Source organism: Fusarium solani, assembly GCF_023522795.1.
Source record: "Fusarium solani strain SB1 chromosome Unknown bctg00000008, whole genome shotgun sequence".
In the NCBI taxonomy this organism is placed as follows: domain Eukaryota; kingdom Fungi; phylum Ascomycota; class Sordariomycetes; order Hypocreales; family Nectriaceae; genus Fusarium; species Fusarium solani.
The window spans coordinates 2,527,427-2,553,496 of record NW_027072148.1 but is presented as its reverse complement, the minus strand read 5'-3'; the positions used below and the strand labels follow the sequence as shown (position 1 = coordinate 2,553,496).

At 54.2% G+C, this 26,070-nt stretch overlaps 9 protein-coding genes across 9 annotated transcripts; 4 read left to right on the top strand and 5 right to left on the bottom strand.

Moving 5' to 3' along the window:
* Positions 1-1,252: 1,252 nt before the first annotated feature.
* Positions 1,253-3,343, top strand: MRS44_012857 (uncharacterized protein; the record flags this gene model as incomplete). The annotated part of the gene is made up of 1 exon (XM_046267773.2): positions 1,253-3,343. The coding sequence occupies one exon, from the start codon at positions 1,253-1,255 to the stop codon at positions 3,341-3,343; it is 2,091 nt and encodes a 696-aa protein (XP_046126566.2).
* Positions 3,344-4,064: 721 nt separating this feature from the next.
* MRS44_012856 (uncharacterized protein) lies at positions 4,065-4,454 on the bottom strand (the record flags this gene model as incomplete). The annotated part of the gene is made up of 1 exon (XM_046277539.2): positions 4,065-4,454. One exon carries the CDS (start codon positions 4,452-4,454, stop codon positions 4,065-4,067), a length of 390 nt encoding a protein of 129 aa, XP_046126567.2.
* A 419-nt stretch (positions 4,455-4,873) lies between these two features.
* MRS44_012855 (uncharacterized protein) lies at positions 4,874-8,155 on the bottom strand (the record flags this gene model as incomplete). The annotated part of the gene is made up of 3 exons (XM_046272327.2): positions 4,874-5,484; positions 5,534-7,775; positions 7,844-8,155. The coding sequence occupies 3 exons, from the start codon at positions 8,153-8,155 to the stop codon at positions 4,874-4,876; spliced, it is 3,165 nt and encodes a 1,054-aa protein (XP_046126568.2).
* Positions 8,156-9,525: 1,370 nt separating this feature from the next.
* MRS44_012854 (uncharacterized protein) lies at positions 9,526-11,576 on the bottom strand (the record flags this gene model as incomplete). Its single annotated transcript, XM_046267774.2, has 3 exons — positions 9,526-10,004; positions 10,054-10,645; positions 10,698-11,576. The coding sequence occupies 3 exons, from the start codon at positions 11,574-11,576 to the stop codon at positions 9,526-9,528; spliced, it is 1,950 nt and encodes a 649-aa protein (XP_046126569.2).
* A 1,435-nt stretch (positions 11,577-13,011) lies between these two features.
* On the top strand, positions 13,012-14,913 carry MRS44_012853 (uncharacterized protein; the record flags this gene model as incomplete). The annotated part of the gene is made up of 1 exon (XM_046267776.2): positions 13,012-14,913. The coding sequence occupies one exon, from the start codon at positions 13,012-13,014 to the stop codon at positions 14,911-14,913; it is 1,902 nt and encodes a 633-aa protein (XP_046126570.1).
* Positions 14,914-15,376: 463 nt separating this feature from the next.
* MRS44_012852 (uncharacterized protein) lies at positions 15,377-15,934 on the bottom strand (the record flags this gene model as incomplete). The annotated part of the gene is made up of 4 exons (XM_046267775.2): positions 15,377-15,515; positions 15,600-15,642; positions 15,730-15,805; positions 15,929-15,934. 4 exons carry the CDS (start codon positions 15,932-15,934, stop codon positions 15,377-15,379), a joined length of 264 nt encoding a protein of 87 aa, XP_046126571.1.
* A 3,656-nt stretch (positions 15,935-19,590) lies between these two features.
* On the top strand, positions 19,591-21,262 carry MRS44_012851 (uncharacterized protein; the record flags this gene model as incomplete). Its single annotated transcript, XM_065618940.1, has 2 exons — positions 19,591-20,045; positions 20,092-21,262. The coding sequence occupies 2 exons, from the start codon at positions 19,591-19,593 to the stop codon at positions 21,260-21,262; spliced, it is 1,626 nt and encodes a 541-aa protein (XP_065475012.1).
* Positions 21,263-22,197: 935 nt separating this feature from the next.
* MRS44_012850 (uncharacterized protein) lies at positions 22,198-22,843 on the top strand (the record flags this gene model as incomplete). The annotated part of the gene is made up of 2 exons (XM_065618939.1): positions 22,198-22,201; positions 22,515-22,843. 2 exons carry the CDS (start codon positions 22,198-22,200, stop codon positions 22,841-22,843), a joined length of 333 nt encoding a protein of 110 aa, XP_065475011.1.
* A 268-nt stretch (positions 22,844-23,111) lies between these two features.
* MRS44_012849 (uncharacterized protein) lies at positions 23,112-25,040 on the bottom strand (the record flags this gene model as incomplete). Its single annotated transcript, XM_046278987.2, has 4 exons — positions 23,112-23,360; positions 23,413-24,293; positions 24,341-24,523; positions 24,575-25,040. The coding sequence occupies 4 exons, from the start codon at positions 25,038-25,040 to the stop codon at positions 23,112-23,114; spliced, it is 1,779 nt and encodes a 592-aa protein (XP_046126574.2).
* Positions 25,041-26,070: the final 1,030 nt, after the last annotated feature.

Sequence of the window (26,070 nt, the reverse complement as noted above, 5' to 3'; positions counted from 1 at the left end):
AAATTACACAGAGCGTTTTTAGGCTGTCCCCACTTGGAACTTGTTTGGCCAAGAATTGGTAGGGCAGAGACAAACAGGTTCCGCGGGAGATGGGCAGATGAACCTTGTTTTTCTGGAAAGAGACGGTTTCTTTGCTTTCGCTATTCTCCGAGATTGTCGGTCGTCGGCCATCGCGGTCTACGGTAGGCGAGGTCTGTTAGCGCTGTGCAGTGCAAGCTGTGATGCTGCCAAAATACGCGCCCAGTCCAAAAAGTGGTGGAGATTCGTGGCGTTGGACTACTCGCCTCACAAGAGGTTGTATCAGATCAGCTTGTCAGGAGAAGAGAAGAAGAAGAAGAAGAAAGAAAGGAGTCTGACTGCTTACACAAACTCTTCATAACTCGTAACCACCGTCTTTCACAAGAAACAGCCACAAAAACGACTCTTCAACATCTCCATCTTCATCCAGCCTTGCGTTTCAGACTCCGGTATGTCTCTCCCTACTCAGCCCCAACACCAACATCCCCTCTTTCTCCATCTCTCTCTTCCTTCAATTTCATGGTACCGCGCCATCGGTCCCGACGTTGACAACAAAAACCTTCTCGCCCCCAGTCGTCAACCGACCCCTGACTAACTAAGCGGGGAGGGCCCACGCTTACAGGGATCACCAACCAGGGCTTGACCAGCTTCCTAACCGCCACCCAGCTGAACTATCGATTCTTCCTATTAGGGAGGCGTCGATAGCCTCAGCGCGTCTGCAGCTGAACCTGGCCCCCCTGACTGCTGTGCTCGTTCCTGGCTAGACCCCTCCTGAACTAGAACGACATGCTGGCTTGCGAGCTTTCCGTGCGCCGGACCCTCGCCGTCCAACCAGTGCATCTCGCCCTGACCTCATCACCGCTTCTAGTCGGAGAGACGGCGTCTTTTTTTGCTGGCGCTCAACTTCTGGGCTCATCCACCCGCGGGCTAGTTCCACCGTTTGACCATGAGCGCGGAAGAGTCTCTCTCTTGACGCTAGACCGGATGGTCCGATCGGTTAATTTCACCCAGTGGTGATGGCAACCTCGGGACCGAGTGGTATATATCCCGCCAGAAGCCTGGCAGCCTTCACAGGGTTTCTTTTCTCACTTCAGCGGTATCATTCTTTTCTTCCGTTGTTGCTGTTGTCGTTCGTTAGACAGTTCAATCGCTCATTATCACCAACCGGATCTGTTTCCCCAGTTCCTACTACAATCGTTTCTTTTAACTTAGTCTAATCTCTATTCACACAACAATGCCTTCTGCCAAGGTCTTCACGGCCGTCCTGGCCGCGCTGGCCGTTCCCCTGGCCAGCGCCTCGCCTTGCCGTCCCAAGGTCACCACCAGCCTGACTGCCTCCAGCACCGAGTCTGCTTCTTCCACCGAGTCTGCCAGCACCAGCGGCACCGGCAAGGGCACCGACACCACTGCCACCAGCACCACGGCCTCCGAGACTGGCAGCACCACCATCTCCGTCTCTACCACCGAGACTCAGTCCAGCGAGACCCAGTCCAGCAGCACCGTCTCTGCTTCGGCCTCGACCACCTCCTCCGGAGCCTGCACCTACTACACTCCCCTGGAGCCCCAGCCCGAGGACTGCGGAAACCTGGGTTTCGCTGACAACACCGACGGCAAGATCATCCCCGGTGACAACACCGCCTACAGCGTCAAGGACTGCGGTAACCTGTGCGGCAAGACCCTTGGCTGTGTCTCTTTCTCCTTCAACGACTATGCTGTCGACACCACCCCTTGCACACTGTACACCGTTCCTCGCACGGAGCTTGGCTTCTCCGGTTCTGAGGAATCTGGTTCCCAGAAGTACTACGATCTCGAGAACTGCTTCGGCTGCGGCCACGAGACTGCCTCGTCCACCACCGGCTCTAGCAGCACCGAGTCTGCTTCTCAGTCTACCACCGAGACTGTCTCTACCACGGCTACTGCTACCGCCACTTCCTCCACCGAGACCGTCTCTTCCTCCACCGAGACCGTCTCTTCCTCCACCGAGACCGTCTCTTCCTCCACCGAGACCGTCTCTTCCTCCACCGAGACCGTCTCTTCCTCCACCGAGACCGTCTCTTCCTCCACCGAGACCGTCTCTACCACGGCTACTGCTACCGCCACTTCCTCCACCGAGACCGCCTCTTCTTCTACCGAGACTGCTTCCTCGTCAACTGAGTCGGCTTCCTCTTCCACTGAGACCGCCTCCAGCTCTACTGAGACTGCCTCTACCACCGGAACCACCACGGCCTCTACCGAGTCCACCACTGGAACCACCACTGCTTCCTCGACCGAGTCTACCACTGCCTCTTCCACTGAGAGCACCACTGCTTCCTCAACCGAGTCTACCACCGCCTCTTCCACTGAGAGCACTACTGCCTCGTCCACTGAGTCTACCACTGGAACTACCACCGCTTCCTCGACTGAGTCCACCACTGCTTCCTCGACTGAGAGCACTACTGCCTCGTCTACCGAGTCCACCACTGGAACCACCACCGCCTCTTCCACTGAGAGCACCACCGCTTCCTCGACCGAGTCCACCACTGCTTCCTCCACTGAGAGCACCACCGCCTCGTCCACCGAGTCTTCCACCGTGTCCACCACCTTCTCCTCCTCCACCATCGGCACCACCTCGACAACCGCTGCCCCCAGCACCACCACCTCGGAGGCCTGCACCTACTTCACCCCCATCGTCCCCGCCCCCCAGGGCTGCGGCGCCCACGGCACCGTCGACTCCGGCTGTGACAAGCACTGGCTCGGTGTTGCTTTCGAGGCCGAGTCCGAGGCCAAGTGTGGCATCGAGTGTCTCGCCAAGCCCGGCTGCAAGTCTTACAGCTTCGCCACCTTCGGCAGCCAGTGCCAGCTCTACGACGCTCCCCTCAGCGAGCTCAAGTTCAAGCCCTGCAACTACGAGACTCCCAAGTACTACGACATTGAGAAGTGCTACGGCTGTGCCCCTGAGCCTGCCACCACCACCACTGCCGCTACCACTACTTCTGAGGCTCCCAGCAGCACCTCTGCTGTCTGCCCCAAGTACACTGCCTCCTTCAGCCAGTGTGAGCGAGACTCCGACTGCGGCACTCGCGGCTACGTCAAGAACGGCGTCGTCATCGGCAACGGCGACAACGACAACCTCGGAGCCTGCGCCAAGACCTGTATCGAGTCGAGCACCACCTGCAAGTTCTTCATGTTCACCAAGAAGCAGAACGGCAAGCCTGCCAAGTGTATCCTGTACTCTGGCGGCAAGGTCAAGGAGAACAACTACATGGTCGACTTCTTCTACGAGCCCAAGTGCTTCAGCTGCAAGTGGCCCAAGAAGAACAAGAAGAACAACCATCCCGGCCACTAAGCGTCCTAGACTAGGCCTTCTCGTGAGGTTACGGCGGCTTGTACAAACGACTGCTTCACGAGTGTAACTATTTCACCTTCTAGGACATGTTGCGTGTTGATTGAAGCGGAGGAAAACGGAGTGCACATATATGTACCGTACCTAATTTCTACATCGTCCATTTCCAGACATGAACATATACCCTTTGTATGACTATACTTGCTATAACATTTCCCTTCTTCTGTGCTCCAAGAAATGTTCCTCGTGTCGTGACGATTGCCAACATTCATGGCTTGACTAGCCACCGTTTTCACCAGCCGGAAGCGGCGTCTTGGTTGTGCCCGTCAAGCTGAGCCCAGGAAATTGGAATTGCCATGTCTTCCTCCGTCCCCTTATCCAGTGGCGTCTCACTTTCTGCCTCTGGTGCCGTCTTGGCGTTTGTCAAACGGATAAGACGGGTTACATTGTAGATTGACACCTCTCACGGCCCGTCATCTTCGCTCGGACTCTCATCGAGTGGATCGAGTGAACCGAAGTTCATCGGACAGCCATGTTCAGTCCGTGTCCACGCGTCTCAATGTCTGAGCGGCTGGGTCTCAAACGTCATGATCCTCCTGCCTCGGGGACATTCAACGTGGCTCTGGCAAACCCCCCAACGCGGCCGGCTGCTTTGGCATCTCCTTCTGCTTATTCCCTCTTACCACTGCTCAAACGTCAGCTTCCATAACTCATCCAAACCTAGCTAGGCAAACTCACATCGATCAAACAAGTAGTAGCTCGTCACCAGCAATATCGGCAGCGCAATTATGGATGCCGTCCACTTCCTCGCTGCCGAATTGTACCGCTTCTTAAACTCCTTCTCCTTTTCGGCCTTGTTTATGCCTTGGAGGGACTGGTCCTTTGCCAACTTGGCCTCTTGCAGCCGCTTGACGCGCTGGATAGTCTCATTGTCCGGTGAGCGACGGCGAGAGGCATATAACCGTGTGACAGTCGTTGACAAGAGGCGTCGGGGTGTCGAGGGCGATTGAAGTTGGTGCTGGAGGCGTTGCTGGAGAGGGCATTCGCTACTGATCGCGCAAGCTCGAGGGAGGCGTTCCAAGAGCTGCCTTCGAGGCGCTTGAAGTAACGACATGTTGTCTTTAGAGTAAGAAAGCGATCTGGGACGTAATTGGTCAATGCGACGCTGTTGACGTCGCTTCAATCGCTGTTGAAGGCGTCAAATACAGTTGGCGATGGTGGAAAAGATGGTCACCCTCAGTAACTTGTCTTATCGATAAGCCGGAAATCCTCGGGTCAAAGGCTGCGTCACGTCAAGTATCTACACAGGCATCACACCATGAATCATTCAAATACAACGACAATATGTATTAATCAAGCCAGGATATGACCTTGCGCTCAAGCGATAAATAGTCAAGACAGTCATCTTCACTGCAAGTTCGCAGCTTTACTAAAAATGTGGTAATTGAGCCTAATTATACAATCACACTTCTCTCTTCACCCAAACGCCTTTTGCATCCTTCCTTGCACCTTGTCCCTCTCAAGTCGCCTCAATCAGTCATCGTCTGTGTATCGAGGACCAGAAGCGGCGGGAGTCTCTGGTGCTCCATAGGCTGCAGGCGTAGGAGCACCGTAGTAGCCACTTGCAGCCGGCGTGGGAGCTCCAGCTGCGGGAGTTGGGGCCGAGTCTGCTCCCCATCCGCCCTGCCAGCCTCCAGGAGTAGGTGCGTTGACTGCAGGTGTGGGAGCCGAGTAGGCGCCGGGCGTGGGAGCGTTCATCGCGCCAGGAGTTGGTGCCCCGAGAGCTGCTCCGGGTGTAGGAGCATCGTAGGTTGAGCCAGATGCACCAGGTGTGTAACCCCATGAGTCGTTGCCGCTGGCTCCTGGGGTTGGTGCCGACACTCCCCAAGCAGGAGTCTTGGAACCTGATCCCCAACTGTCTCCTCCACCGTAAGCTGGAGTGCGTGATCCAGCACCAAAGGCATCTCCAGGAGCAGGAGTTCTGCCTCCAGCCTGCCAGGCAGGTGTGCGCGAGCCAGAGCCGTAGGCAGTTCGGTTCCCATCATAAGGGTTAACCGTTCGAGAGCCATCGGCCCAAGCGGGTGTGCGCGCACCAGACATGTCGTGAGCCTTCCAGGCCGGTGTTCGGCCACCTGCTGCGGGTGCTATTGCGAGTTAGCATCAAGAAACATTGTTCCAAACAACAAAACTTACTTCGTGATCCCCAGGCAGGCACCCGATCCGAGCCACCAGAGGCCATGGGCGTGCGAGAACCTCCCTGCCATCCTGGCACTCTGTCACCACCTCGTCCAGCACCTCCTGAGTAGCCTCCACGGCCTCGGCCACCGATCTCAATTGTAGCTCCTGTAGTCTTGTTCTTGAAGCTCAGGCAGTCTTTCGGAACTGTGATCGTCTTGCTCTTCGTATGCAGCTCGACACGAGCATGTGTGTCTGTCGTGTCCTTGACAATACCCAGTAGACCCTTGTAGGCGCCCTTCTTGATAATAACAGTCTGGTCAATCGCCTTGTCGCGGCCAAAGGATTTGGCAGGTTGAACGGGCTTATTCTCATTGCCGTTCTTGTGGAGCTTGAGCGCTGGGTTCATGGCATTCAAGTCTGGTCCTGATGATCCGCCACTGACTCGGCCACCCTTGGCCGCAATGGTGTTAACCATGCTGGCCTTGGTGACAAAGACACCCGCATTCTCCTTGCTATCGTTGGTGTGCAAGAACACATACGAGCGATGGATGTGGATGATCTTGCCCTGACGCTGTTGACCCGTGTACTCCTTGACGACATCCTCGAATCGAATCTCTGAGCCATTTCGGTCGGCAGCCACGGCGTTCTTTCGCTTCGGAAGCTTGTTGGCGATTTGCGATGGCATCACCTGGCGAGTATCTCCAAACTGGTCGAGAACAACGAGCGACTCACGGTCGACCTTGACAACACAACCCACAGTGGTAGGATCCAGCTGAACAAGGTCGTGAAGAGAGAACTGGCCGAGAGAGCCTTGTCCACCAATGTCGCTCGCTTCGCGAAGATCCTTGCTGAAGACGGTGATTTCAGCGTTGGTTTGATCTGACAGCAGAGTCACACGGTCGTCCTGGATCTTGACAACCATTCCGACCTCGTCTCGGAACTTGCTACCACCGATGACCTTGACATGGTCACCGACTCTGAAACGCTTGCGCAGAGCCCTGATGGGAACATCAATCTCCTGGCCCACGAGGTCACCCTCGGTAACCGTGATGGACACGACATCAGTCTGAACTCTCATCGCCTTACCCACCACACCCTTCTGTTCACCAGTGTAAACCTCGACAATGTCGCCAGGTAGGTATGTAGCTCGAGCTCCACTATCCTTCAAGCTAGCTGCCAAGGCCTTCAAGTCAAGGTTCTCAGTGCCATCCTCGGCGTTGGAGGCGAATCGTGTCACTTCCTCAAGAGATGGCTCGACTCCGGCCACGGTAAGCTGCTGAATCTTGATATCCTTGACTTGGAAACCATTCTCGAATTCGTCACCCATGTATTGCCAAGTGTTGGTGGTGGGGTTTCCCTGGATGTGTCGCGGGTGTCTCTTCCGAGCCTCGATCTCGCTGAACAGCCTCTGCGGAGGCCGAGGACCTGCGCTGGCGCCAAAGGGTCGCTTACGTTTGCCGTCTGCAGTAACTCCTGTGAAGGCATCGTCGCGCATACCATAGTCCAGTCTGGGAATGAAACGAACACGAGCCTCCAAACCATTCTCAGTAACGTCGATGACTTGCGCCAGATCTCCACTGTGCTTCATAGGCCTCTTAAGACGGACCCAGGCGCCAGGAGCCAGAGTAGGAGTCTTTTGAACGCGGAAGAGCTCAGGCATATCCTTGATCTCGACCAGAACCATCTTGGAGTGGGGATACACATTAAGCATACTGTCCAGCGCTCTCATGATGTCGGTCTGGCGTAGCGCCTCGACGTAGATGAAGCCCTTCATCACCGATTCGGTGCCGCCGCGCTCAAAAGCAGCAGTGATGGCGAGCTCATCCTTGGTACCAGCTCGCTCCTCAATGCGCTTCATGATGGAAAAGATAACCTCTCGCTCTTTGCCTTCCTTACATCGGACGGCCCAGATGCTGGGGTCATCAACACTGGGGAGGAGGAGTCGCTTCGGGACGATGGTAGCGTCTCGGAAACCCTTGCCCGAGCGTCGGTTACCGTATCGCTGCCGCAGGATTTCTGCCTGCTTCTCAGCATCCATGCTCGATTCCATATCTCGGCGTCGATCGAGCTCGCGATGTCGTCGGTCGTCATTGATTCCACCAGATCCAGGCATGTCGTCGGGATGTTCGTTGGCAATGAAGTCTCCTATCTCTTCGCCAAGGACTTCGTCGTCCTCGCCTTCATCCTCGTCGTCGACTTCGGCTTCGATATCGAAGAAATTGGCGCCTCTCTCCTTGCGGCGCTTCCGGCGATGCCCCTGAGAAGACAATTAGCACGTCTCTAGGGAGGTACCAGACCACCCGCTGGCGCAAAGTTCAGACTCACCTGCTGGACATCCTCGTCTTCTTCGTCTTCCTCCTCCTCCTCATCCTCGTCATCATCATCGCGGCGTCTTCCACCGTCATCTTCTTCTTCCTCTTCCTCTTCCTCTTCATCGTCGTCGACATGTCGCGATCTCGCAGGTCGCTCGTCCTCATCATCGTCATCGTCGCGATGCGCAGGGCTACTGTCACGAGCTCGCGATCTCGATTGTTGATCATCACCATCTTGCTCCTCGTCAGAAATGTCGGCCGGCGCGGGATTGAAATCCTCCTCATCCTCCGAGTCGTCGAAGCGCGAAGGGTCGTGGGAAGACATCGTGGCGAGGAGGCCGCGACACGTAGCGCGTCGGGGATCGGTTTGGGGGGTTTGCTCGAAGAATATGAAAGGAGGAAGAAAAGAGAATTAAGAGGCGACGATGAGAAAGAAAGAAAAGAGAAGCGCTTTGATGGATGACAAAGAACCTCGAGCGATGAGAGGTTTGAGATTCAAGGTTTCCAGAGCTTGATGCTGAACGGCAAAATCCCGGCCGTTGTGCAGGCAAGTCAGGCGCTGCACAAGTCGCATAACGCGTTATGTGACACGTGCTAATTTGAACCGAAAACTGTATCACGCACTGTACATACATCACGACCAACCATCAAGGACTCACTAGGTAGTGATATGGCATTTAGAAGTCAGGTCTTCGTTGAAATTGATAATATTCTTGTGCTTATGCTATAACTTTACTGTGCCTGTTGGTTGAGGTCCCATCTTGAATGAGCGAAGTCGGGCAAAAGGAGCACCTCTTGACGACAAACTTGTGATACTACAAGCTTGACTGCGATTGAAATGGCTCGAGAACAATCCACTAATCATTCAAAGAAGACAGACGCTTCATTGCAGTGTCGATAAAGCGTTGCGCATGACTCGGAAGCGCGTCTCGGGTGGTCGGTGTTGCAGAGACAGCAGGAGGCAAGACTTGGGCCTAGGTGATGGCCGAGGAAAAGAAACTGAGAGTTTACAACGGATATAAAGTTGAACTGGACAAGTAACTCGTAAACACATATGTGGCTGCTGAGATGTGCCTCAAGATAGGCATCATCTCACAACACACTCTCCTATCATACACAGCATCCCCTCCTCTATCCACTTTTCCTTTGTCCATCGACAGTCTGTAGTGCATGTTGAATAAGTCTATATCGCCGCCCGCGTCTGCTTTCCAAGTTTCTCCTCTTGGACGCATCTCACCCTGCCCCCTATATACCCTCATCGGTTGGACGCCCCATCCCTTGCTGGCGTATCCATGAAAGACCCGCCATCGGAACTGAAGGTTTCAGGCCGTAAAGTGTCGTCTGCTGTCGTGACCTTGCAACACTCATACATCGCTTGGTAATCACGGCATGTGCGACCCGAGTCCGTTGAAAGATCGCCAATGTCCATGATACACCTTTCATGTTGTTTTCATCAACCACTAACCTGACCCAAACCAGCCCACCACCGCGCCGTCCACGTTTTGATCCAGCAATCCGGCTATGTCGCAGATGCTCCGGCAACTTCAAAACCCTCGAAAAACTCCAGGCTTTGCATAATGCATGTACCATACCCTAACCAACCTCATTCTACATGAATCAATCATCAGTCCTCAGAGCATAGCCTTAGCTCTGCCCCATGCATAACAAATGACACCGCCAGCCCATTACAGGTCTTCACATGACTCGAGTTCCCCAGATGCCACGTCCAGCGCTCACTCCAAGCCACTCGCCGCACTCCGAGTTGGGCAAATGAGGCACCCAGCCGAGATTTCCAACCTCGTAATCGCATTGCCAGCTGGCCACAGGGCTTCTAGGGTTATCCTGTTGAGGCGCGCCGTTCATAGGCTGAGATCCATGGTTGTTGGAGTTGAGGAGATCCCAAAGGAGAACCTGGCAGTCGTCACCACCAGAAGCAAGCATACCCCGCCGTAGAGGCGACCATTCGATGCAGTTGATAGCTCCACCGTGGCCGCGGAGTTCGAGTAGGGCCTGGCCTGGTTGTCTCACGTCTAAGATGCGAATCGTGTTGGAGTCTTGAGCAAACGTGGCGAGGAGATGAGTGTCGTGTGGTGAGGTGGCAAGTCGTAGCAGAGGTGGAGGGTTCGCCATTGTCTGCTGGGCCAGCGTTGGGCTGATTCGACCGCCGTTGGGGTCTAGATATCTGTCAGTAGATGTACCAATGTTCAAGTCAAGGCAACCCACCTCTCTCCTCCTTGCCAGTGGGCTCGTAGATAATGGTCGAGTGCTCCAAGCTTCGCAAGTCAAACATGCGAACACTTCCATCCTGACCACAGCTAACAAATACGTCTACGCTCTTAGCGCAGAACCGCACATCGTAGACCTCCTTATCGTGGGCAATGAGTTGAGTCTTTGCGGTGAGCGAGGGAATATCCCAGATAGTACATGTCGTATCTATGCTAGACGTAATAATGAGACTCGGGGAGACGGTGTTCCAATCGAGTGACGTGAGTGGTGCGGTATGGTCTGGAGTCTTTGAGTTGGATAGCAGAGCAAGCGGCGTCAACTTGGTGACAGCGTTGTCACGTCGGCCAATCGTGTTGCTAGGAGTCGAAGGATTCTCGTTGGGCAGAGACCACAGGCGCAGGTGGTCGCCCGAAGTCGCAAGCAGGTCAGTAGACTGCTTCTGAGAAGAGGGCGGCTCCCACAACAATCGAGTCACGGGGTAAGAGTGGGTGGCTTCGGCAACTTTGGTGAAGTCGAGGCTATACTTGGATGTGCCTGGCGAGTAGACGTCCTGGGGAGTTTGGATAATGTGACTATCGAGGATTTGGATCTGGAAATGTCAGCAAAGGTGGTGAAGATGCGTTGGCATGGCATCAACGCACAAAGTTGTGGCCATCCTCGAGATAGCTCCCCACAGCCAGCTTGCCCGCACCGTTGCCCTGAGGTGGCCATTTGCACCAGTCAAAGGCGTAAATAGCCCAGGGAGCCAGATAATTGCTCGTTCCAGGTTGCGCGCCGGCTGGGTCGTATCCTCCTATGTTAGCTGGAGCGCCATCAGACATACTCGAGTCGGCTCGAGGACGAATGTCGGCTAGACCAAGCGGGGTGTTGGAGATGGTGCGCTGAGAACCGGGAGCATTGTACTTGGAGGGGTCGAGCGGCGACATGAGGTGAGAAGAAGAGGCGCCGCCAGGCGTCGTAGGAGTATAGGCGTGGTAGTTCGAGGAGCCGTCGTAGGCAGCGGCTGGGCTCGACCGAGAGTAGCTATGGGACATGCTCAGCGGGGGCTTGCTGGGAGTGGCGGCAGACGCGCTGGCGTAGTCGTGGGGCTGTTGGCCGTGCTGAGACTGATGATGCAGTGACTGCTGGGAGTGGTGAGAGTGCTGCTGGTGTTGCGGCGGCGGCTGGTGAGAGATAGATGAGGCAGGAGAGGCCTGCTGCATCGGCGAAGCCAAGTTGGGCGAGGCTGGGGCACCGCGAGCGGACAGGCCACCGGCGGGTTGGAGGACGTTGGGCACCGAGGACGCGGAAACGGGAGCGGACTGGTACTGGGGGTTGGCAGACGACTCCTGGAGCTTGATCTGGGGCGCGAATTCGTAGTCTTGCGGCGACATGGAGATTGGAGCACCGGTCTGGCTCAAGCCCGGCATGTGCAGTTCGTCTTGCTGAGACTGAGAGCCGGAACCAGAACCAGACATGTACGAAGAGGAGCCCACCTGCGTCTGACGCAGTGAAGGGGGGAACTGCTGTGATTGGCTCATGGTGACTGAGGTGTTCTAACTTCTGGCTGGGGGCCCTTTTGGCCAAAGAAGCTCGGTGGGCTGGCGCCAGAGACCGGAACAGATGGTGGAACAGTGGCTGGACGAGGGGAAAAGAGTTTAAAAAAAGAAGCGCGCAGACGACAACGGGAGATGCAAGTCGGGAACTGGACTGGAGTCAGTCAGAGTGGGTTAACAGAATCTCCCTCGGCCGTTAGCTGCTGAAGAGGCGAGGGTCTCGCTCGGCAGTTGATGGCTTGCAGTCGTCCGTCCCATCCGGGTGCCAAGCGCCTTTTGCTCGAGGAACAGATGAAACGAACCCTCGGCCTTGGATGTATTATTGGGCTCGCATCAGAGACAAAAGAAGGTTGAAGAAGGGGAAAAGAATGGGTTGCGAACGATGCTCAGCGGGGAGTTTGGAGAAGTGCGGGTGCGGGCGGCGGAGACAGTTCCGTTTGAGTCGATCGGGCGAGGCTACCAAATAGCGCCCAGGCAGAGGTGAAGGACGCGGATACGAGTGTTTAATGAATGGTTCGCACCAAGAAACAGCCGAGTTCTCGAAGCCGAGGGCAAACAGATGCGCCTCGCGAGAAGATGTTTGCTGCAAGTTTACGGCCAGGCGGCAGTTGGTGGTGGTGGAAATGAAAACCAATCTTGCCCAGTTTAGCAGTCCTACCTGCCCAAGGATGCGCCTTCCACTTCCAACGTTACCACCTCCCTGATATGATATGCGCCGGAAGATTGAAACGGCAGCAAGGAAAGGGCGACCAAGGGCCATGTATTATGATCAACCGTTGGGCATGCTTATCGACGGTAGATATCGTGTCTTTGATTGCTCATCGCTCATGCTGACAGCCCTAAGCTTTCACATCTATTCTGTAAGTTCTCCGATAAGGCACGCCATAAGGACTAGAGGAGCATATGATAGAATCTGCCTGCACACAACGCCTTTAGCTAAGGTTCTTCTGACATGCTGATAGGCAGGTGTCACGGAAAGCCTACAGAGCTCACCTTCACTTTAATCACATGGAGGGCAGGTGAAACCCCCGTGACGCGGCCGGAGGTCCCCACTCCCCGCGCCTGTGGATCGCAGGAGCTCTCAAACGGGGAATCATGGCAGGTGCACCCCAGGCGGGCACATGCCAACCCTGGAAGCTTTCAATTCTCAGCTTCAAATCTCCTTGTGACCTTATCCAACCCGCCATATGCCATTCACGACAGCGGATTATACTTCAACAACTGGCCTTTTTGGAATCGCGACACTTGGTGCAACAAATCTCACGGATTGTAGCTGGCAGCGCTCGACCGATCCGGTGTGAGACAGCTCTTACCCGACTCTGAGCGCATGTAGGCGACCGTCTTGCTCTTTGCGACGCTGGTCCCTTCTACCTCTCCTCACCGCATATCAGTTCTCGCGATCGAATTACCCCTCTTCAATATGCCGTCACCGTCTATTCTCGACCGCATCTCGAGTCCTCGCCAGGGGCTCTCCAGCTTATCGATACGCAGTCCTCCTGCGCGCGAAGTCAGCGAGTATGACTTGGATGACCTCGAACCGCGAGCCGAAGACCCTATCCTCGAGCAAAGGCCCCCAGGCCCCAGGCTTCGAAAGCCACTTCAAGCTACTTCCACTGCGTCAACTCAACAATCCTCTTCTCCATCTTCGCGCGATGGTAAACGTCGCTACTCCGACTCTCCCTCCCGAACGAGACCGAAGCCACTCTACGCCGGACCACCACCTCCAATTGCTGCGTCGGGTCTAATCCACCAGCGTTCTTCTCAACAACCAATTCCTTCGAACCAAAGTGACAGCGTGTGGGGATATGGACTGCTCTCACCAACCCGATTCGGGCTCGGCACTAGTTTGCTGGATCAGAAGCCGCCGGAGAGCCACCCTCGTCGCGATTCAATATGGCGGAGTATGCAGCGAAGAGAGAAAGCTATCGAGCGCGAGATTCAAGAGCTCCTGGACCTCCAAGCCTCGGGGCTGATTGCTGGTAGCGGGAATGGTTCTGAAAGGGACTTTGAACGGGACAGCGATACTGGCGAAAGCACATTTTACTCTACAGCCACCTCCAAGTCACAAATGGTCAACTCTTTGCATATTCCTACAAGATCGACGCGAGAAGGAAACGTCATTCCGGTGCGACAGCCTCCTCCGAAGAAGCCGAGAGGATTGAAGTCAGCTCGAACCGGCCTTCACCAGTCCATGCATGCATTATTTCAACTAAAGGCAGAAGAGGACGCCCATCTCGATACGGCTCTGGCGCAAAGAAAGGATGCTCTCACCTACCTCGACAAGATCAGCACAAGGAGAGATGAGATTTATGCCGAACTCGATACGCTTGAGAACAACGAGGAAGAACCCCTTGGTCGAGAGTTGCGCGAGCTTGGCGCAGAGCGTGAGGCTTTGGATCAAGATATCCGCCTCCTCGAAGAGAAACTGGTTGGGATGCGAAATCGTCGTCGATGGGTACGAGAGAAGATGGAGGATGTGAAGAACCGAAGAGAGGCAGGCTTGAGCGGATACCGAGCTGCTGGACGAGATGTGGACATGGAAGTACGAGCGCTGATGCAACGACCACCCATCACTCCATTGGATATCGACGCTCTTGGACCCAGCGCAAAGTCGCAGTCAAGAGAAGACGTCGAATCACTGCGAGGAACTGAATTTCTACAACTGAGACCAGAGCGCCGTACAGCCGAGATGGCCAGGACGTGGTGGCAAGGAGAGATTGGGATCCTTGAACGTCGCAAAGCACAGATATCGAAAGATCGCCAGGCTCTCGACGAGGGATCTCGGGTTTGGACCGAAGTGACCGGCATCGTCGCTGAGTTTGAAGCTGGACTCCGGGAGCTGATAAAGACTGGACCAGTCGACGACTCTGATGAATCTCAGCAGACCAAAATGCAGAGTCATCTGGCAAAGATGGACTCTGTCGTCGAAGCCCTGGAGGAGCGACTGGGTGTAGCTGAGCAGAAGGGTTGGAACCTTCTCATCTGTGCTATCGGCGCCGAGCTGGAGGCCTTCTTGGAGGCTAGAGCACTCCTCAAGGACTCGCTCGGTGTCTCGGATGAACCTCCAGTCACGGAAGAGTCGTCCGATGTCAACGGATCAAGAGACGAAAGCGAAGAACCAAGCCAAGAGAATCATGAAGAGAGTCACGATGAGAGCGACAATGAAGTACCGGCCGACTTGTTGGTATCGAGGTTCGAGGACCACGACCATGATCCCCCGGATAGTCCTCAACAGCAGAGCGTGGTGCTCAGGCGGGATAATTCCGAAAACAGCGACGTTCCGCCGGCGTTTCTGACAGAGCCTCAACAGAAGGTGGACTAAGGGAGAGGAGTGTTTACGTTTTAATATGAATCATGACAGTGTACGGACTTGAATAGATATCAGACTACAAGGGTTGAGGCGTGTATTGTCCCCGAGATTGACCTCAAGCAAAGAGCGGTTGGACAAGGGAGCAGGAGTTTTTCTCATGAATTCGGTATCATTGATCCAATGTTCGCATTCCTAATCATATATACCCGAACGCCGCTATCAAGATCTGGTGCGTCGTGAAGAGCCGAGGTTCGTGCTTTGTCATGGTGGTAGGTAACGTAAGACTTGTCCCGCATCTTCCAAGTGCCCGTGGCAGAGTCGTCGGTGCGTGTGCGCAATGTATTGGCGCCCAGAAAACGTACGTAAATCATCAATCGCATCCCAAGGTTTGGCCGTGATCGTGCTCGAGTCGGAGGGGGTTCATGGTATCGAGCCAAGTAAGCGGTGAACCCGCAGACTCCTGCCAATGTCTAGCTCATCGAGTTCGCTCAAAGAAGCCGCTCGAGCCGGCAATGGCAACAGACTGATCCATGACCCATTCACCGACTCCCAGGTACTTGGTGATCCAGCCGGAAACCTCCTTGTTCTCGCCGGCGACCTTGTCCGTCTTGAAACTGTATCCAAACGATTCGTGTCAGAGCGTTGTTTTCCCATAGGCGGTGTAATCTCGAAAAGGAGAAGAGAGCGCAGAGACTCACGTCAAACCGGTCGATCGCTTCATTCCAGCGAGGAAAGCCGAGACTATGGCATAAGTTAATGGTTTGTCATGCAAGAGAAGCCAAGCAATGCGCGAAACGAGCAACCTCGGCATGGGGTTGGATAACTCACTGAGAACGGCGTCGAAGGCATAGTGCGTCAACCGTCCGACCTTTGACCAGAGTCCCAGAGTCAGCAGGTCGAGGAGCTGCAAGAGAAAAAAGTCTTTAGACGTGCCAGGCCAGAGAGCGACAGCGGCATCAGACAAGAGCGGGAGCTCGGGGGGGGGGGGAGGCAGGCTTCAATGTCGGGAAGCGGGGGAAGTACATACCACCATGATGGGCAGCTTCTATTGAGATGTGTAGGGCGCGGTTTGGGTGGATTGACGTTGAATGACCCTAGCGTAGGTCTAGAATTGTTTCCCGTAGTTCGATATGAATCGCAAATAGATACAAGGCTGGTCGTTCAAGGTGATAGACAGTTGATGGAGTCGCTAGTTCGTCATGCGACAACGACAGCTGGGGAACGGGAGTCTGGGGTGGGTCCCCGGCTCACCGGCGCCGAAAGCTCCGGGGAGCGTTGGCTGGACGACCTCCATCGGACCCAAGCATGCACTCTCAGCTGGCACCTTCAAGTTTCACGTGTCGACGGAGACTCGAGATCTGAGCGTCCTAAATCGCTGGGTCTCGTGACATGTGACATGGTGATAAAGATAACGACGACCTCAGTTGAAAGAGGAAGAAATCACCGGGGTTGAGCCGATGAAAGATGGCTAGGCCAGGAATGGGTAGAGGTTCTGCTGGAGTCAGTCTTTGGTGGCGCACATTATAAATGAGGCATCAACATCGCCCAGGACAAGCCTCAGGGCGGAAGTTCCAGATTAGGAACTAAGACGGCGAACCTCTGAATGGCCTGGGCTGACCCGGTCATGATGGGTCTCATAAACGATGCAGCACACGTTTCCATCTGCAGCTATTCAGCCGCTAGCATCGTAGTCGCCGTCGAGGGACCCCTCAGCGACTCAAGTTCCTGGCATTCGGCCTTACTCGAACCGAGCCCAGAGAAAAAAAAAAACCGAGTCCAGACGATGGAGGGGTCCAAGGGTCCCAAAAGCACCGCCGAGCTCTCCGTTTTGTCTAGAGCACGAGATGGAGGAGGGGGAGGGGGCAAAGCAAAAGCAAAATCCCTCATGATGGACCCCCGCGTGGGCCAGACTTCTTGTTACTTGTTCGCTTCCTTCCCCCAACGGGTGATATCTCCCGATATCTGGAGATGGAGTCGGTCAGAATGCCGTTACTCAATGCGATGAGCTGTGTCTGAAACCTCATTCGCGCCTCTTGGGTGAGGGGCTGCTTGTAAGTGGGTTCCCGCCGGCGTCTTTTTTCTGTTGAAAGACAGGTCGGTCAGCAAAAAGCCATCGAGGGATGCCATGCCAAGCGTCTTGATCGATTTGTCAAGAGATGGGGGCTTGTTCGTTTCGAGCTTGGAAAGGCATTCTCCGGCAGCGTGGAATTGTCTCCGCGGTCAAGAGTCTCTCCGCATCGACATGGTTGTAGTTGCGGTTTGAACCCTAACAACCTGTCTTGAGTTGAGTGTGATGACAGGAACCAGGAACTCATGACAGCACTGTGAACCGTCCCGTGTTTGATAGGCCCAGCTGACAGTATCATGGGCCCGTTGTCTCTCCTTGCGCGTCATAGACATGTGCTCTCTTAAACTCCAATGGTTGAGCCGAGTCGTCACCTGTGTCTCAACTCCAACCGCCTTCTAGGTTGAGGTAGGGAATGGCCCTGCAGCTATCTCCATGCCAAGAGACGCCTCCAACCCTTACCTGTATGCAATAGTCACACAAACCCCGACTCCAATCGTATCAGCAACCTCAGCAACATGCCGCTCAAATAGCTGACTGATTGGGTCCCCTTGCCAGCCAGAGCCCAATCAACGCCTCGCCGGCCGTTGTTGAGGCGTTAGGTAGAGTGACAAAACAAGGTCAAGGTCAGTGCCCTTGAATCTGATCGAATGAGGGGAGAGGCAGCTCATTCGCTGGTGCTGGGCGCGTCTTTACGTTGGCACCATCAAGTACCCTGCCCGTGGGAGGGAGGAAAAAGTGACTCAACGGTTTTGTACGTGTACAAAGAGGATACAGTCAGCGACGAGCCGGGGATGACAGCTAGAGCACTGAATATTGGAACATGGGCATCGTGATGCTGAAGCAATGGACGAATATTGCTTTTCATTTTATAGCTTCGGTTTTTCTTCTTTTCTCGCAGGGTAGGTACGATGCATCTCCAGCCCACTTGCCTGTGTGGGACAAAGCAGTTCGCGAGCGAGGGAAGGAGCTAATGTACTGTCGGCTGCTGCAGTAGCGGGCGGAGCACTTTGCCCCGAGAGGCCACTGTAACGATGGTAAAAGCCACCTAACGCAGCGGCGGGGATTGGTGGGGGAGGCAGCTACCCAGGAGGGCAAGGCAAGCAGCTCCAGGTAGCGCCTTGCTGCAACCTCCAACGACGACATGAACCATGGCCGAGAGGCAAATACACTGGCCATGGGTGTCTCTGAAATGCTCGAGCTTCGAGAAAGATGCGAGATTCTGTAGAGATGGCAAAATTAACGAAATCGAAATCTAGATCTATGATACAGACCCCTTGAGCTTCTCATCTGGCATCTGACACGGAAAGCGGGGTGCAAGGAAGCTCCCCATAATTTTTGAACCAGATCGCCAGAATGCAAGAAAAAATAAGAAAAATAGCTCCCCCATCTCACCAAAAACTACACCACAGAGAAAAAATGAGGCGGACTGGGAATTCTCCGTACCTCTTGGGCATGTACTCCGTAGCGCTACATCGCTCGTGGTTCCTTCCTGGCCTGGTGGCAGTGCCTTACCTGCCCATGGTAAGGTGAGGTACGTATGTTTTGTTGTCCGGGGAGGAAGGAGCAGAGAAAGGTGGTGGCCTCGTTAGTTTTTTTCCCTTCTTTTATTTTATCTCATCACCACCATCACCACACACCAACTTTACTTCTCCTCTTTCTTTTCTTCTTCTTCATCCTCCCTCCGATTCTTCTCCCTCTGCCGCCTGCAGCCTTATCCTCTCGCCTCCACTCCCCCCTTTCATTGTCTCGACCTTCTCAAGCTTCCTCGTCCGTCATCGAACGTCCTGAAATAACACCAGGGAGAACGCACGTTCCTCTTTCTCTCTGACCACCTCATCTTCTTTGATTACTATCGTACGGTGCTACACTCGTACAACGAAGCCTAAAGACTCCTGTAAGTCGACCTGCTGCACATGAATGGAGACGACCGCGGTGGCTTGGGCCCAGGGGAACGAGGGATCCAGTCTGGCAACAGATGGCGATAGCAGGCAGTGGCAATATCTGGCTCGACAGCATCGCATCGCATAGCATATCATGCTCTGTCAGGGCATGGTCCTCTTTTGCGATTCGAAATCACACCAGATTGTCGAAATCCGTCTCGCCTCGTCTCTAGGCCCGATTATTCGACGGCCCGACATCTGTTTGACCCGGCCCATCAGCTCAGCTTGCTGAGCCATGTTGTCTCTCTGCCCTAGCCAAGCCAGTCCAGTCCAGCCCTTCTGCGTCGCGCCGATTGCTCTGCCCACCAACAAATGCCACACGCCCCATCGCAATCGCCCATCCCACCACGTCACTTCACGTCAGATCCATGCTCGCCGCCCCAGCGCCCGCCCCTTGTCCTTGCCCACAGCTCAGGACATCAACCCCCCGTTCTGTATGGTGCACTGCAAGTGCCCGCATAACGACCTGATGTCTCCCTGGGCTGGTCGCAGCGTTTGCTACAGGTGTCTTGTTTGTCCGACAGACATATAACGTTTGCTCTGTCCGATTGCATCTGTCTTGCTTCTTCCCTGAATCCTCATCCTTCACTTCCACCACCTGAGCTACCCCGCCGATAGCTCCTCCACCACCCACCAATTTACCCTTGATAGTCGGTTTTGTAGCTAACCCCTCCTTTCACCATGGCTCAGAGACCTTCGCACAAGCGCGCCCAGAGCATCATGGCCGCCACCGCTCAGGACCACCTCGAATTCGGAGGCAAGATCTCGTGGCTTGCCTCCCTCAACACCGCCTACCGACCTCAGCGCAACTACCGCCGCTCCTCCATCATTTGCACCATTGGTCCCAAGACCAACTCGGTCGAGGCCATCAACAACCTCCGTGATGCCGGTCTTAACGTCGTCCGCATGAACTTTTCCCACGGATCGTACGAGTACCACAAGTCGGTCATCGAGCACGCCCGCGAGTCCGAGAAGACTCACGAAGGTCGCAACGTCGCTATTGCTCTTGATACCAAGGGTCCCGAGATCCGAACGGGAAACACCCCCAACGATGAGGATATCCCCATCTCTGTTGGTCATATCATGAACATTACCACCGACGATGCCTATGCCACCTCCTCCGACGCCGAGAACATGTTAGTCTAATACTTTGCGCATGCCTATTCTTGCTGACCTCTCTAGGTACGTCGACTACAAGAACATCACCAAGGTCATTGAGCCTGGCCGTGTCATCTACGTCGACGACGGTGTCCTCGCTTTTGACGTTCTCAGCATTGAGGATGAGCAGACCATCCGGGTCCAGGCCCGAAACAACGGCGCCATCTGCTCCAAGAAGGGTGTCAACCTTCCCAACACCGATGTCGACCTGCCCGCTCTTTCCGAGAAGGACAAGGCCGATCTCCGATTTGGTGTCGAGAACGGTGTCGACATGGTGTTTGCCTCGTTCATCCGCCGCGCCCAGGACATCCGAGATATCCGTGAGGTTCTTGGTGACGAGGGCAAGAACATCCAGATCATCTCCAAGATTGAGAACCGACAGGGACTTAACAACTTCAAGGAGATTCTCGAGGAGACTGACGGTGTCATGGTTGCCCGTGGTGACCTTGGTATCGAGATTCCCGCCGCCGAGGTGTTTGCTGCCCAGAAGAAGCTCATCGCCATGTGCAACCTTGCTGGCAAGCCCGTCATCTGCGCTACCCAGATGCTCGAGTCCATGATCAAGAACCCCCGTCCCACTCGTGCCGAGATCAGCGATGTCGGTAACGCCATCACTGACGGAGCTGACTGCGTCATGCTTTCCGGCGAGACGGCCAAGGGTAGCTACCCCTCCGAGGCCGTCAAGGAGATGCACGAGGCTTGTCTCAAGGCTGAGAACACCATCCCCTACGTCTCCCACTTTGAGGAGCTGTGCACTCTGGTCAAGCGACCTGTCAGCACCGTCGAGTCCTGCGCCATGGCTGCTGTCCGTGCCTCTCTGGACCTTGGTGCCGGTGGTATCATTGTTCTGTCGACCTCGGGAGAGTCGGCCCGCATGCTGTCCAAGTACCGACCCGTGTGCCCCATCTTCATGGTGACGCGAACCCCCACAACCTCTCGATTCGCGCATCTGTACCGTGGCGTGTATCCCTTCCTGTTCCCCGAGGCCAAGCCTGACTTCTCTGAGGTCAACTGGCAGGAGGATGTGGATCGCCGCATCAAGTGGGCCGTCAACAACGCCCTGGAGCTCAAGGTCCTGACCCCCGGCGACACCGTCGTGGTTGTTCAGGGCTGGAAGGGTGGTATGGGTAACACCAACACCCTGCGCATTGTCAAGGCTGACCCCGAGCACCTTGGCATTGGCCAGCTCAACTAAGAGCAACGTCTTGTGGCTGTGGCCTTGAGACCGGAGTGGGGAGTGATTTAATGCACATAAGTAATGATAGACAGGGCAACGGTTGTTTCCAGGGTTTAGGGTATCGGAATTTCGAGTTCTGAACAATCAAAGGAATAAAGCAGGGGCAAGACCCCACTGAGCATAAATCTGTGTCTCCAGTGACTGTCACATTGTTTATCTTCTTGATACTAACTTGTCCAATTCCTATCAACTCTGACAAGGCGGTGACCGAGTTGTCGTCAGCAATGCTTCGTATACGCATCGTGAAGGATCATGCAGGGAGATGGGCAAAGCGCCAGCCGCGCGGAAGAGGCAGTAGCATATATGATATGACAGAAGAAGTTGCTTTGGCTGAAGGCAACGGATAAAGTTCATGCATCCTCACCGTCAGCCCGACGCCAACCAGCCAACAACGTGGGCATATGCGGCCAAGGATTAGCTATGATATGATACCCGAGGGAGAGGCAAGCAAAAAGCCACGATGCAAGGCGGCCAAGGGATCTTTGCATGGACACTTGAAACCCCTGGACGATACGATACGATACATGAGATCATGATGCGGTCCTGGTCCGTGTGCCAGGGCTCTAAAGAGTGGGCTGATTTCACGTCAGGGGAAAAAGAGTCATAGCCTCGAGGTGGCATGATGTTTGTAACAAGTTTCTCGGGCCGCTGCTAGTGAGACCTCGTTCGGAAAGGGCATGTCGTTGGCCTGGAACTCGAGTTTGAGCCTTTGTTCTAGAAGCGGGTGTATCCGCTGGGCTTGGCATGAGGCGAAAGAAAGTCATGATGGGAGTTTGGGTCTGTGCTTTGGGGGATAGTTTTTGTATCAGGCCATTATTAGGGTTGTCGAGGGGATGTGTTGAGGGTTTGGTGTTTGGGTGAGGGTATTCTGAGTTCTTTCCATCTACATCAACATGCGTAGGTGAGGTGTTGATCGAGAATCGATACAGGAACGTTGGAACTACTCGCTATAACAAAGGGGAGGCTCTTTGTTCTTAGATGAATGTTCACTTGCAGGTGGATGTTACTTGTTGCTCAAGTCCTCTCAAATATGAGCAAGCCGAATGAACAAGGGCGAAAGGGCCAAGTACAGAAATAGATACAGAGGTAGAAGACCCGACAGTACTGAACTCCATGTTTTTGTGTTGTAAGACTATGTATGGATATCCTTTGTAGTCACGAATATTTAAATCTCTAGACATCAGGCTCATATTGCTTCCTCACCAAATAGGCAAACAAGTCTGCAACCGACTCCCCTCTCACGCACTCACCGAAAACCTTGAGTCCAAGCCACCACCAAAAGCCATGTGTTGGACTCCTACCATCAAGTTTGACGGCTGCGGCCACGAGGAGCCTCGCCCCAAATCGCAGATCTCCGCTGGAGACAGGGTTTGGCTGCACGAAGAGAACGGGCAGCTCTACAGACGCTGCCCCGAAGCTGCAAGAACCGGCGTCATCTGCGAGGATGTTAAACCGTATCTTGCGCTGACTGTGAACAGGAAGGGGAACTGTGGTAAGTGCAGGGATGAGAAGGAGAGTACCACTGAGGAGAGTAAGTAGACTTGCACGTTTAGAATGTGCGAGTTGGGGTGTGTGAGTGAGTACGTAGTAGAGTAGACGTAGACGTAGACAAAGAAGGAGGCGTTGGGGGCGTTAAATTGACTTGTTTGTTTGTTTGCATTTACATCATGAAACTAATACGTGATATAAATACATTAAATATCAATTAACTAGCCCTTTTATCTATCTAAACCCTGAGTATCCCATATAACTTTTAACATTATGTATCAATATGCCTCCCACCAGAAACGCCGTAGCAAAAACCCATCTAAAGATCCTTGAGCTCAAACTTCTTCCTTAGATGCTCACCATACTTGATAAACAACCAAGGCGCAGGAATAAGCGCAGCAGCGATGAAGCCTAGCAGGCTGTTTCCCCAGCCCATGCCCAGCTTGTCAAACATGGGTAGACCAGCAAGAGGCAATACACCGCCGGCGATGGAACGCATGACGGCGTTGGCGGCGAGTGCTGAGGCTGCGTAGACGGTGAAGCTGTCGACGAGATACATTTGGAGGGTCTATACGTGCAGTTAGTAGCTAGAAGCGGCATGGGGAGAGTTGGGGGCTTACCATAAAGATAATAAGGTTTCCAACACCCATGACGGCAGTCCCGATAATAGGCGCAATCCAATGAACCTTGTACTCAGCAGTCCACCCATAAATAAACAAACCAGCCGGCAAAAAGATGGCTCCAGCCCTCAGAGGAGGGAGTCGATACTCTGGCTTCATAACCACAGGCTGCTGCTCCGTAGGCCCCGTCTCCTCATCGCTGCTGGTCTGCGCCTTGGCAGCCATCTTCTTCATGTTCCTGTCACTCGAGATGGAAAAGTAAAGAACGCCGATCATGGATCCGATTCCGAGGCCGAGGAATGTGAGACCGGAGTTGATGGTGTTGAAGTGGTAGATGCGCATGAACAAGGGTGTGAGACTCGTAAACATGAGGTACAAGTATGCGTACGAAAGACCGACGTAGAGACCGCATATGATGCAGATGGGCGAGAAGAGGAGCATCTTGAAGGGTCGGAGGATGCCGCGTTTGAAGTAGTCGGCGGGACTCAGGCCAGCGTCGAGTTTTGATCGGAGCCTATCGTTTCCGGTTTCTTTTCGAAGACGGCGGGCCTTGTGTTCGAGGATAACAGGCGCATATGTTTCGACCGCGAAGATGAAGAAGATGACGGTGATGGTCCCTGAGATAATAGTGATGATCCAAAAGACCCAACGCCAACCGAGAGAATCTGTAACCACACCGCCGATTATGGGTCCGATGATGGGACCGAGAAGAGGTCCAATTGAGAAACTGGCCATGGCTGTACCTCGCTTCTCCTGAACAATCATGTCGGCGATGGAACCTCCTCCATTAGCCATAGGACACGATCCAAACACGCCACTCAAGAATCGAAACGCGATGAGAGTACCTAGACTCGGAGCTTTTGCGCAAGCAATGACAAAGACTATGCAATGTTATCAATTAGTTCCTCAGCGAGGCAAATAAACTGACCAATGAAGCCAACGTTGCCAACGTGGTAGACAATAACACGTCCATACAGCTCGGACAGGGGAGCAAAGACCATAGGTCCAGCAGCGAAACCGAGGACATAAACCGAAACACAAAAAGAGGCGAGTTCAGAGGATTTGCTGCCAAACTCGAGCATGAGTTCAGGAACACCAGGTGCAAACATGGCTACACGCATTAGCTGTCTTGAACGGTTAGTTAGGGGATGAGATCACTTACAAGAAGCCAAAGGCGTGACAAACGTCAGAGAACTGACGAGAGCACAGTTGAGAACCTTTCTCCACGTCGGAAAGTTGTACGGATTCTGAGGATCCTTGTCGCCCTCCCACCAAACAATATCACTCTCACTCTCCTCACTATCACCACTCTCCTCCCCACTCTCCCCATCCTCCTCATTCCCCTCTTCCTTATTCCTCCGCTCTTGCAAATCATCAAGAACCTTTCTATTCTCCGCCGCAGCAGCGCTGCTGGCCCTTCTAGCACGTCTGCTGCTCGCGATGCTGGCTCTTCGCTTACGCTCGTCGGCTTGGGTGGGCACGAAACCCATGCTGCTGGGGATATCGGCATCGTGGCCTTCGTCGACGGCCTCGCGTGTCTTTTCCTCTAGTGTTGGTTCGCGTCTTAGTTCGTAGGATGTCGTCTTGTGTGCGGACTCGGTTGGAGCCATGCTGGCTTCGGCAGCCATGTTGTAAGTCTTGACTCGACAGTTAGATTCAGCTACCACAATTCAGGCATGTAGTCATTTTCATCAGAGGCATCAAGCTGCCATTGAGACTGAAGCCATCCGCATTTCCGCTTTGGGCAATTCCTCGGCTTGACATGGTGGAGGTCAAGATGTACGTACCTGCGCCTTTCGCGCTTGAATCCCTCAATTAGATCTAATAAATGAGTTCTCTGAATAATATTCGCTACTCTTAATCGTCGCGTAATCGATCGTATCAACTCGTGTCCACAGAGGTGGTGTGACAGTGTATAAAAGAGGAGAGCTGCCCCGAACAGATATTCGATCAGATGAGATTCTGCACGGAATGACCCAAACTCGCAGAGCGGAACGAAAGATCTTGTCCCTCGGCTTCGGCTTCTTGGACAGAGAACGGAAGTAATGTTCAAATCGGGTGTGGTGACCGGTTAAAAGTAGATCGCTTGACTTATACCCCAGACTTGCCAATACCAAGAGAGTGAGGGGAGGACAACATTATATAAGGGAGCGGTCAAGAAAAGGAAGGTCAACAGAGAGAGAGGCGAAAATGTGAATAATGATAACAGGCATCGTCCATTCATCTTATTCCCCTTGGTAGGCTCATCTGATGTGACGGGACCCCCAAAAACAACGAGAGGGGGACCCGGGTATTTCGAGGCCCGTGGACCAGGATGGCCTCCTTCCGATGTCCTCGGGACCAGAAGAATCAACGAAAAAGGACCCCAGTTTCGGGCTCTCGCTCTCGGGGCCATCGCAAACTCCGCCGACTTGCGCAGAAGAGCATCTCGTTATCGTTCAAAACGAAGGACCCCTGGACGGGAGAAGCACCCGGGCTCCATTGATTTGATCGTCTCCCGTTCAAGTTCACGCCACCTCGTGCGAACCCTTGACGACTTCTCGGCCGATCAACGTCTCATCACCGTAAAATATTCCGTTGGACCACCCCCGGAAGTCGGCACGCCCTCTGTCTTCCCCACAGAAGTGAAAAAGGGTGGTGCTTTAGCTTGGTAAGCTG